This window comes from Musca vetustissima, unplaced genomic scaffold (assembly GCF_032173495.1).
Source record: "Musca vetustissima isolate MV318-11 ecotype Yass unplaced genomic scaffold, APGP_CSIRO_Mvet_v1 utg1903, whole genome shotgun sequence".
Classification (NCBI taxonomy): Eukaryota; Metazoa; Arthropoda; class Insecta; order Diptera; family Muscidae; genus Musca; species Musca vetustissima.
Genome location: NW_026875281.1, coordinates 83,319 through 96,013, shown reverse-complemented (window position 1 = coordinate 96,013; position 12,695 = coordinate 83,319). Strand labels below are relative to the sequence as shown.

General features: G+C 32.1%; 1 protein-coding gene across 4 annotated transcripts in view; it reads right to left on the bottom strand.

Moving 5' to 3' along the window:
• Positions 1-378: 378 nt before the first annotated feature.
• Positions 379-12,695, bottom strand: part of LOC133337759 (RNA-binding protein Pasilla-like) — a 74,173-nt gene continuing 61,856 nt past the window's right edge. For 2 of the 4 annotated variants that reach the window (XM_061545965.1, XM_061545967.1), the window contains exons 2-5: positions 8,523-8,585; positions 4,136-4,279; positions 3,433-4,073; positions 379-976 (exon numbers count right to left, since the gene is read on the bottom strand). In XM_061545965.1, the coding sequence (XP_061401949.1) occupies positions 392-976; positions 3,433-4,073; positions 4,136-4,279; positions 8,523-8,585 (1,433 nt within the window). In that variant the 3' untranslated portion in view covers positions 379-391. The remainder of the gene's footprint in view (positions 977-3,432; positions 4,074-4,135; positions 4,280-8,522; positions 8,586-12,695) is intronic. The other 2 variants (XM_061545966.1, XM_061545968.1) reach the window with 1 other exon arrangement.

Below are 12,695 nucleotides of genomic sequence, written 5' to 3'. Positions count from 1 at the left end.
TTTCTGTATAAATATAACCAATTAAATGTTATACAAAACTAAGCTAAGTGGTGTTTTTTTAAAAAGGCGTTTAATTATTAAAACAAAAATATGAAAAAAAAGAAACAACAAAACATCGATTTTTCTTAAGGTACAATAATTATTTTTTTTACGTTTAATTTTTTTTAATTTTATTTAACTAATTTTTATTATTTTTTTTTTTAATTTTATTTTTGAAGTTTATTTTTTTAATGCTTTGTTGTTTCTTATTTTTTCTCGTAAGGCATTTGGAAGAACAAACAAAAGTGGAAAGGGGGCGTTTTAAACAACAAAAAGTTTTTTTTAAAGAAAAATTATAGCGTTTTTTGTGCTTTTGTTTTAGGATATTGCAACTTGTTTTTTTGTTTTGTTTTTAGTAAGGATAATAAAAACGTGGCCCACCTAAAATAGCACCAACAATCACTTCCGGTATCTCCACATTCTTCGTATCCTTGGCACTCAAATCACCCGGTGTTGGACTCTTGCTAATACCGCTCAAGGCATGCGCCCCAGTTGCCGCATTCAATGTGGGCGCTGTGGTCACTGTACCAGTGGCTGCGGTCAGCCCAAAGCTATTATTGTTCAACGATACCGGTGTGGCAGCCTGACCAGCATTTGAATTTAAATGACGGAATGGATCAAATTGCGCAGCGGCAGCATCCAATTGCTGTTGTGTGGGTCGATTGGCAGCAGCAGCCGCCACAGCTGCACTATATTGCTCTAAATTGACTTGACCGACGGCACCGAATACATTACCCGCAGTAGCGGCTGTGGCAGCAGCAGCGGTCTGTTGATCCAACGCCGATACACCCAAATAGCTACCGAGTGTTGTATGGGCACCATTGGTATGTTGGAGGCCGACACCCATGCCAAGAACGCCATATTTGGCGAGAACGCCCAAGGCAGCACACACCTCTGTGGTGGCAGTTTCCGAATAGCCGGAACTGCGTAAAGCGACCTGCGAGAAAAGAAAGAAAGGGAACATTAATTAAAAATCTGAGAAAATAAAAAAATTAAGAAACCTATAAGACAGACGATGTTGTGGAGAGGTACCTGAAGATTAATTCTCTTTAAATTATAAAATTGTACCATTCATATGACACAACTTTCATTTTAATACCAGCAGTAGGAAAAAAGTTATGGCAAAAATAAAGGAGGTACGCAAACCCCCCGTCTTCAGCGCCATCTATCGATGGGCATAATTCAAATCATGCAAACAGCTCGGAATTTTATAGATTAATTCTCAATAAAGTATTCAATTGTACCGTTCATATGACACCACTTTCATTTTAATATCTGCTATACGAAAAAAGTTATGGCAAAAAGAAATGGGGTATGCAATTTGTATAAAGCCGTCGTCAGCGCCATCTATTGATCTGTATGATTCAAATCATGAAAATAGATTTGAATTTTATACATTCATTCTCAATAAAGTATACAATTGTACCTTTCATATGACACCCTTGTCATTTGAATATCAGCAATACGAAAAAAGTTATGGCGAAGGGAAATGAGGTATCCAATTTGTGTAAACCTGTCGTCACCGCCATCTATCGATGGGCATAATTCAAATCACGCCAATAGCTTGGAATTTTATAGATTGATTCAAAATAAAACATACAATTGTACCTTTCAAATGACTCCACTATCATTTTAATACCTGCACTACGTACAAAGTTATGGCGAAAAGAAAGATCATGTCGTCAGCGCCATCTATGTCTCATGATTCAAATCAGACACTTCAGTTTTCAAAGCGTTTAACTTCTGAACGGATAGTCGCATCTCTACAAAACTGTTGTCATATGAAAGCATAAATAGTTCATTTTACTATGACCAATGATATTTAACATAACCGTCATGAAGAGTCGGAAGGCTGACAAGATGATGGAGGAGGTGAGTAAAGATATCGCCAAACTCACAACTAGGGAGTAGCCGGTGTCTGGGGCACAAAGGCGGAAGTTTGCCAGAATGAACCGGAAGAACAAACAGTGCGAGAAGCAGACGGACGCTCAAAATGATATGCCTGAATTTCCCGCCACTGCTGCGGCGAAGAGGATAAGTTCCCCGGAAGAGCAGATGAGTGTCGAATCCGCTAAAAAGAAAATCAGATTGCTGTCGGCCAACGTCAAACGAGACTGTCAGACGAGAATCCATTAACGAAGGAAGGCGAAGCTGGCTCTGATATCAGCTCTGAGTCGGAATCTTCCGCAAAAGACTGGAAATGCTAAAAGGACCAACCGGTATTTGTGAAAGAGGAAAGCAATAGATGGTAAGGAGCCGTCGTCTTATGGCACGGTTGCCAGGAAGCGCTATCGAGACGAGCTCTTCTATGCAGTGATCGATGAAAATAGTGCGTCCGGACAACAACATATGTTAAGGAGCCGCCGTCTTATGCCACGGTTGCCAGAAAGCGCTATCGAGACGTTCTCTGCTATGCAGTGATCGACGGAAATTGTGCTTCCGGTAAGCTGAAAAAGCATACCCATAAGGAGGATAGCTGAATTTTCAAAGGGGACTAGCTATGGCTAGAATTTGAATAACAAAGAGCATAAACGAGTTGAGGAAATTAGTGACAAGTATTGGACCGATAATTGGGACAACCAAACTTTACAAAATGCTACAGTCCTAGTCAGAGGTTGGGACAGATATTTCACTACGGAAGGAATCTTCGACGCCTTCGGTCTGCAGAACAATACACTGCTGGTGAAAAAGTGAGAAGTCTTCCACAGGAAGGAGAACGAGGAAGGGACTTGTGGTAGGATTAGACAAGTCTTCAATAGCAAGTCTGACTAAGACCAAGGACACAGCACTATATAATTTAAAATCGGAAAGGCAAGGATTGGATAAGGTGAAGCCACAGAAAACAGCGAGGGAATACACCCAGTAATAAATATGAGAGAGCCGAAGAAAAGAACACTGACTCCCAAGAAGACCGGTTACTGCAGGGCAACCGATATAGGTCATGCAGATTAACCTACATCGGAGCGAGACAGCAACCTGGTTATCAAAAAGTCGTGCAATATCTATCTATCCTAAAAATCAAATGAATCCGAAGAAGTGGACTTTATATCAAAAATTATTCCTTTTTGGTACGAAGTGTCACTTAGACTGTTCCCGCCAACGCCAATTCTGATAAAAAAATCGGACAAATATATCGGTTGGTAGCCTTAATGAAGAATATACCAAAAAGTGGACTCATAGCTACAATTTGTTGATAGCGAGTTTTCCAGGCGTTTGGAGCCCAACATTTCACAAGCCAGCAAATTCTTTTGCAGAATTTTGCGATAATTTTCCAAATCGACCAGATCCCAGGTCCCTTATACACACACAAATCCCCAAACAAATTTTGCTAATTTTTTCCACCCTATCAACAAAATATATCCCCCCTCGTTTTTTGTTTTTCCCCCAACTCACCTTAATATGTTCCAACAATTGTGTGGCTAAAGCTAGATTTGGTGCCGGATTTGGTGAACTCAAATTCAATGACAAATTAATGCCAGTACCGTTGACTAGAAGACCTGCAGCTGTGCCAGCACCCCCAATTGTTGTGCCCAATGTCGAATTCAACGATGCTGTACTCGAATTGATGGCATTTTGATTTGTTGCATATGGCGAACCGGTTGGATTGAAATTGGCCACGGGGCCATTAATATCAGCATACGAGACATTTAAACATGTGCCGGACTGTGGGTCTTCGACGATTTTCGATAGAATCATTTTGCAGGCATTCTTATTGTTTTCCTTATCGCCGATAATTGTGATGCAACGTTCTTGCAATGATATATCTTTGGGTTTCTGTGAGATTTGCACATATGAACCGCTCTCCTCCTTCACCTGCTTAATATAAGCACCACCCTTGCCGATAATCATACCGGCCGTGGAATTGGGCACCAAAATTTTCACTTGCTTATCACGTTCCTGACTCTGTTTACTTTCGGCATCGAGGATTTTCGAGGTTAAATCGGGTTTTTCGCGTATCTTGTCCATGACAAAGTCCAAGACGGCCATGATGCCGTCAACGGTGCCGGTAATAAGGCAGACACGTTCGGTTGTACCTGAGAAAAGAAAACAGACATAAATATATGGATCAATTTTAGAGATAGAGCGCAAAACTCACCTGGATAGAAATCATGCGATTTGGACATTTTAACACGAGCACCTGTGTCCTTTTGCAACGAGGCAATTGTTTCGCCACCCTTGCCGATAATGGCCCCGGAGGCCACGGCTGGTACTAGAATCTTCATGTGGTAGGTTGAGTCCCCTGTAAGATAAGACATTTTCGTAAAGGATATAATTAGTAAAATAATGATGCCATTTTATTTCAAACACATTTATAAGGAAATGTTTTGGATTTTAAATTTCGCTTGTTGTTGTTTTTGGAAAAAGGTTAAAAATTAAAAATAATAACAGTTTGTCGACTTCTCGCAGTTAGGTTGAGAAATATTTTTATTCTCTCTCTCGCGCGCAATCTCTCGCTTGATGAACATGAATTGTGAAAATGAGCAAATGAGTTTAACAGCATTTTTGTGGTTTTGTTATGGAATGAAACATGCTTCTAAGTGAATTGAATTTTCTAATTTTTGTTTGTAGCCCAAAAACAAATGCTGTGCTAAATATAAAATTATATATAATTATTTTCGTATAACCTTAAAAAGCACTTCGAAATTCTATTTTCGTTTTTGAAATGCAAAGGAAATTAAATGTAATTGCATGTCCTTTTTTGTGCGAGAAATTAAAGGATATCTGTTTTATCTGTCCCTCTCTCTTCTCATTTTATAAAAAGGTAATTCATATAAGAAAGATAATTATTTGGTGCGCCATCTATCGTTTTTAAACGTAACTAAGATATTAACATTTATTGAAAAATCCTATCTAGCTAAGATAAAATCCTTTATTATCTGCATAAGATACAGGGTGACATATAATTATTTTAATGTTTATGTTATATACTGTGGGTCAAGGTAGAAAAATTGAGACTAAGGAAATTTTTACACCAAATTCCATTTATTTAAAAACTCATCTTTTATTTTGACTTTGTAGGGAATTTAGAATAGGATTTAAAAAGTATGTCATATTAATTAATTAAATCTATATATATATATATATATATATATATATAAAAAAATTAGGTGTATGTTCGTGATCGCTAAACCCAAAAACTACTGCACCGATTTTGACCAAACTTTATGTACATAATCTATGGGGTGTGAGGAGTGTTTCTGTGTAGTTTGAAGTTCACCCGACAGATGGGGCAATATTCAGTTTTTTATGTTTTTGCACCGCAAGTCAAGCACTACTGCACCGATTTTGACCATATTTTATGTATTTCCTCTATGGGGCGTGTGTCTGTTTAATTTGAAGTTTATCCCACAAATGGCGCGCTATATATGATTAATAATACTAAGATAAATCAATAGCCCTTATATGCGATATCGGAACTTTTCTTGGTGATTTTCTTTCAGATTTTTTGCATAGATTGTTTCATTAACTCAGAATCTAAAATAAAATAGTAATCTCAGCACAAATATATCCACATATATCAGCGAAGTTGCAATGAATGGGAAAATAGAGAAATTCTACACCCACAATTATGCAAGGCGTTAGCCGTTGGTTATGCGGTTCATGGTATATTTTTTATTTATATCGAAGTTATGGCTAAATTATATCCTCATTTATGTGTATGCTATGAATATGGCTTTACATAGATCGTTTCTTTGATAATTTGTATTTATGTCGAAATTATTGCGAAATTATATCTGTAAAGGAAATTCAAACATATCAATGTTCGACATTTGTCATCAGTTCAAAAATAGCAGAACATAATATAATTTTTTTTAAGCAAAGTAAGCTGACCTGAAGCATTTTCAGTTAAAACGGTTTTTTATATATCTATTATTTGGTTGATTGTGAAGGGTTTTGAAAATCATTTGAGAAACATTTCAATTTGTTTATAGATAATTAATCTTTTTGTTAAGAACTTCATATGTATTTAATTACTACGACCTTGGATAATTGTAAAGAATTATGATGTGGAATATATGAATATTCTCTTAGTTCTTATATTCAATATTAGTTTATTGGTAGTCTCATGTTATTTCCGAGATTTTTTTATTCAATTAATGAATTTCTTAGGGATATATTTAAAAACGTGTGTAATTATTAAATTTCCTTATTTAAAACTTTCCACATTTCCAAGTTTCTTTTTCGCAACTGAAGACCATATAAAAAGTTTAATTTTCTTTCGCATCTGAAAACCATATAAAAAGTCTTTGCTCCCTTTTCTTCAAATAATAATTTTCAAGTAAGTTATTGACTTATCATAAAAGGCGACTGGTATATTTTTCATTAAAAAGTGTAAAATATAAATAGATCTTGAGGAATATAAAGATTTTTTGAGAGATTAATATTCCAGAAATGTCACAATACATCAAATTTATTACAAAAACGTTTTCTGTAACATATAGACTAGGGATAAGTAAATCGACTTTCGATTAATCGACCTTTGGTATTGAAAAGTCTAAAAGTCGAAGTCGACTTTTGACCTTTGAGAAAATCACAAAGTCGACTTTTCAAATTCATGGTTTATTATCACAAAGCGGAAATTGTCCAAAAATTACACATTCCAGAACTTTTTTTCATCTGTTGACAACAATTTTGAACAGATTTGACAAAATCGAAAGATCGAAAAGTCGACTTTATAGTAAAAGGCAAAAATCGAATTTTTGGTCAGAGGCTCTGGCGGATTTAAAGTAATGTATGATGAACATTATGGAAATATAATTTTCGGAAAAGTCCATTATTTTGAATTACATACAAAATTTTATCGATGAATGGTATCAGATAGGTGTAGATATATTTGGTGCCGCTGGCTACGAGTTCATGTGGTTTTGATTATTTTTAGAAATAATTTTATTAGACAATTTGTAAAATATGTCAAGGAATGCTCACTATCAGTTTATTATTTTTATTGCAAATGAGCGAATTCGGAATTATTAATCTTATTTCTGAACGGTAGGAATTTTAAATCACATTTACAGACCTCCCCCAGACTTTATACCAAAATCCTCAAGAGGCATAATTATAAGGTCTACCAAGAGGCAAATAATTCATGCCTTAGCCTTCCTTTGCTCTCAAGTTTTTTAATCGCGAGAACAAGATAAAAAAAGTAAATATATGATACTAATTTGTAAAAAGTATTGTACACTTTTTTATATAAAAATATTTTTCATATATTTATTCATAAAAAAAATAAATTTTGAACACCTAGGAAGTCCTCATCAGACCTCTTCGATTAGCCTAATAAAGAAACATTTCTCCTAAATGTTTTTTTTTTTTTTTTTTTGATCTTGATCTTAAGAAAATTTTAATTGTATATTAGCGATTTTTTAATATTTTGCTTTCTAGGTTTTTTTTCAAAAGGCCCAAATTATGAACCAGGGTATTTACACAAAATTCCCATTTATTGTATAACAAAATATGTCTCGTATTGTCATCCCTGATTTTGAGATGAAGTTAAAGTTTGTGTCACAACTAAGACAACTTTTTATCTGACGGAGTTGGTGTATGTCTAGTCTAGTATATCTAATACTTGATAGATGGCGCTTTCAGAGGAAATATACTGTACACAATTTAAGGAACTGTACAGTATTATATTTATTGTTCATCTTTTGTGGCCTAATTTAAAAAATCTAACTTTTAATTATTAACATTTATTATTTGCATTAAAAAATTATTAAAAGGCAAAGAAAAAGTTTAAGCATTTAGTAAAGGCAACAAAAAATGTAAACATCAAAAAAGTTACCAAAAAGAAATGGAACCGAAATATATATGAAAATGTTGTTAAAAAAAGGATTAGGGATGCTAAATGGAAATCAATGCTATTTCTAAATTCATTTGGTGTAGAAATATGATATTTGAGGAGTCTAGATCAACAGAAGCAAATACTAGGATATAAAGAAGTGTAGCCATTTGTATCGATCCTCGATACGGATTGTTATAAATTTATTGTTTTATATATATTATATATATATATATATTTTTTTTGTTTTGTTAAAAGAACTTGAAAAATATTTCTTTGGATTTATGTATACACATCCCATATTTCAATACCTAAACCAAATGAATTCTAATTGCATTGAGTTCAAATTTAATGTGGCTGATCTTCGAAGAGGCTTTTATATAAAATTCATAGTAAATATTGTATATTTTATTTTTATAATATTTTACAAAATTTTAGTAAATCGGTTTTCGGTTTATTTGTTTAAAAGTCTCTTTGAAAACCACACACACAAACATATATATTTGGAAAATTTGTACTTTTATTAAGGCATCGTTTTTTTTCAAATTTTGTTATCACAAACTTTATGACTTCCTAAATCACACTTTAATAAAAGTCAAATATTCTCCAAATAAATAAACATATACAAAAATTATTTAATGTAGTTGTTGTTGTTTGTTTTAATGATTATACAATGACATTTAATGAAACAATGATGAAAGCTTACCATCATGAAAATGATTGTTATTATTTTCAATTTCAACCTCTAATCCAGAACAAACAGACTCACCTAGAAATAGAACAAATATAGAGAACAGACAGACGGACAGACAGGAGGGAGACGTGACGTGACGTGACGCACACACAACCACCCACAAATAACGGCAGCATAGAGACCAAACAAAAATTTTTTCAGAAATGGATTTGGATTTTTTTTTGTAAAATTTTGAAATAATGAGGTTATTTGGATGTAAGGTAAACAAAACGGTAATGCCACGTTTGATGGGTGAGCGAGCGAGCAAGTGATGGGCGATGCATGGGTTGATGGACGCAGACGGATGGATGGAGATGGGAGAAAGAAAAAAAGAAGAAGAAGAGAGAACAAAGAAATATATCTATTAGTTCATTTGTTGTAATGATATATGTATTTCAAATATTTTTTTAATAAATATATAAAAATAGTTTTTTTAATTTAAAAATATTTTATAAAAAAAAAATTAAAAATCGGAAAATAAATAAGCAACCAAATATAATTTTAAATTTTTTGGATTATTTTTTTATAAAAATAATTTAAAGGTGTAATAGTGTTATATATTTTTGGATATATAAGGTATAAATAAAAAATAAAAGCTCTCTTATTATATGCAAATATTATTTTTTTAAATAAATAATAAATAATTTAATTATATATATATATATATATTTTTATTTAATTATAATAATTTCAAAATATAAATATATTTTTAATTTTATTTTTTTTTAATATAAAAAATATAAAATATTAATTTATTTTATATTTCTTTAATTATGATATATATTTTTTTAATTTTTTATATATTTAAATTTAAACATTGTTAACTTTATTTTTATTTTATTTTTATTTATTTTATTATTTTTAATATTTTATATTTTTAATTTTTTGTATTTTTAATTTTATAATTTATTTTTAATATTTATTAAAAATAATTTTTTTGATTTTTATATATATTTAAAATTTTTTAATTTTGAATTTTTCTTTTAATATTTTTTATTTTTAATTTTTATAATTTTATTTTTAATTTTATAAATTATTTTCAATATTTATTAATTATTTATTATATATTTTTTATTTAATTATAATAATTTCAAAATATACATATATTTTTAATTTTATTATTTTTTTAATATAAAAAATATAAAATATTAATTTATTTTATATTTCTTTAATTATGATATATATTTTTTATTTTTTTATATATTTAAATTTAAACATTGTTAACTTTATTTTTAATATTTTATATCTTTAATTTTTTGTATTTTTAATTTTATAATTATTTTTAATATTTATTAAAAATAATTTTTTTGATTTTTATTTATATTTAAAATTTTTGACTTTTGAATTTTTCTTTTAATATTTTTTATTTTTATAATTTTATTTTTAATATTATAATTTATTTTCAATATTTATTAATTATTTTTCCCCCCTTTTTCAATATCATCCTCCTTATATAAAATAGGTGATGATTTCCATTATGCTCGTACCAATAAATCAAATTGTATATATGAAAGGCCATACAAGTATCATTGGTTCTATACAACAATGACAACAACAATGCCAACAATAAAAGAAAATAACATCAGAACGACAAACAATATTCAATTAATAATTGTGTCAAATGTGTGGAATGCCTTCAAAGACGCATCAGTTCTATTACGTAAGGTTTTCTTCATTGTTGTTGTTATTTTTTTTCGAAATTACGATGATGATAAAATTTTTTTCCTGCAAACGATAAAAAATTGTAGCGTTGTCATATACATATGATTTTATGACAGCATTACTATTGTGTGTTGCATTCAATAAAATATTGTTGATGATGATGTTGAAATATGCACCTGATTAAATGTACAACGTACATAGAACAAATAACCAAGCCCTACATACATACAAACGCTCATTTAAAACCCCAAGCTACACATCATTCTCCGATGTGGAGGAAAGAACGAAAAAAAACACAGTAACCATAGTCATTATTACCCCCCAACCCCAGGCAAACAAGAAGAAAAAAACATCCGTTGTATATACATGCATACATATATACAGTACCATATACCTCTCTCCATATCAATAGAGATGACTTCTAGAAGAAACAGGAAAAAAACTCTGTGGAATATGGACCAAGAGATAGTACGAGGGAGTGGGAATCCCCCCCATTCCTCTAAGTCATAGATAGTCGAACAAACACTATCTTTTAAATGAATAATAAAAAAACGGTGCACACACATCTGCACTTTCAAATTATGTACGTATGAGTGTGTCACATACATACGCATCAATAAATAACAAATAAATTACACTGTAGTATACCAGCAACCTTGTGACATTATATTCTGTATACAAAAAAAGTGAGAGAAAAATGGAAATGAGTAGTGAAAAACGAAGAAGAACAAGAAGATGAGTCTAAAAAAGCAACAACAAAAACAACAGCTGAACCCCAATAGAGAATTCCATAATAGAAACAAACATGTAGTGCGATAGATGCATTGCTATGTGTTGATACACTTGTTACAAACAAATAAAATAAAAACAGAAAACTGTAAAAAGGCCCAAGGCAAAGCCTAATGGCTGAAACTGCAAAATAGCCTAAGTCATATAATTTTTAATGTAATTTTTTATTATACCCTATATAACTATGTTGTCAGGGTATTATAGCTTTGTGCAGCCCCAAAAGTTTGTAACGCCACGAAATATTGGTCCTAGACCCACCTTTAAGTATACCGATCATCATATCTCGACTAGCTGAGTCGATCTAGACATGTGTGTCCGTCCGTCCGTCGTTTGTTTATTATAATTTGTAAACACGATACAGGCCAATCTTCACGAAATTTTGCCTGTAGGATGGGTTCGGCCCAATAAAGAGCCCTATTGTTTTTGGCAAAGATCGGTTAACATTTAAGGGATGAAATGGACCAAATACTTAATTTTTGTCGGTTTTTCTGGTCGCTCTAGAGGCCGCAATTATGACCCAAACATCGCGAATTTTTACATGGAGATCGGGCCAAAAATATGCATGCCTATTTTGATAAGGATCGGTCAATATTTAGCGGGTCAAATGGTCCCTGACTTTTGAGTGAAAAATGACAAAATTTGTAAACCAGCCTAAGTAATAAAATCATATATTTGATTTGATTTTTCAAGTAAATTTGTATTCCCTTCACCACACTGTGGTACAGGGTATTATGTCTTTGTCCATATGTTTGTAACAGGCAAAAGGAAACGAGATAGACACATGGTTCGTTTTGAGAATATGCATAGAATCACTTTCTGAGTCGATTTATGCATGTCTGTCCGTTAACAAAGTACAGGTCGCATTTTTGATTCGAATTGGATGAAATTTGGCCCGGCTCTTTTATTTGGCCCAAGGACCCCTAGGAACAAGGAACCCTATTGAAAATCGGTTCAGATTTAGATATAGCTCCCATATATATTTACGTCCGATTTAAGGTAAATAGTGCACCTAAGTTTCTATATTTCCCTCGATTTGCACGAAATTCCGCACAGTGTACTGAAATAAGTCTAGAACGATGTGTGTTAAATTTCGTGAAAATCGGTTCAGATTTAGATATAGCTCCCATATATATTTTCATCCGATTTTATATAAATGGTGCACCAAAGACCCTATATATCTTTCGATTTGCACGAAATTTGCCACAGCGTACTCAATTAGGTCCAGAATGATGTGTGTTAAATTTCCTGAAAATCGGTTCAGATTTAGATATAGCTCCCATATATATTTTCATTCGATTTTATATAAATGGTGCTCAGATTTAGATATAGCTCCCATATATATTTACGTCCGATTTAAGGTAAATAGTGCACCAAAGTTTCTATATTTCCCTCGATTTGCACGAAATTCGGCACAGTGTACTAAAATAAGTCTAGAACGATGTGTGTTAAATTTCGTTAAAATCGGTTCAGATTTAGATATAGCTCCCATATATATTTTCATCCGATTTTATATAAATGGTGCACCAAAGACCCTATATATCTTTAGATTTGCACGAAGTTTGGCACAGCGTAATGAATTAGGTATAGAATGATGTGTGCTAAATTTCGCGAAAATAGGTTCAGATTTAGATATAGCTCCGATATATATTTTTGTCCGATTTAAGGTAAATAGTGCACCAAAGCCCCTATTCTGAA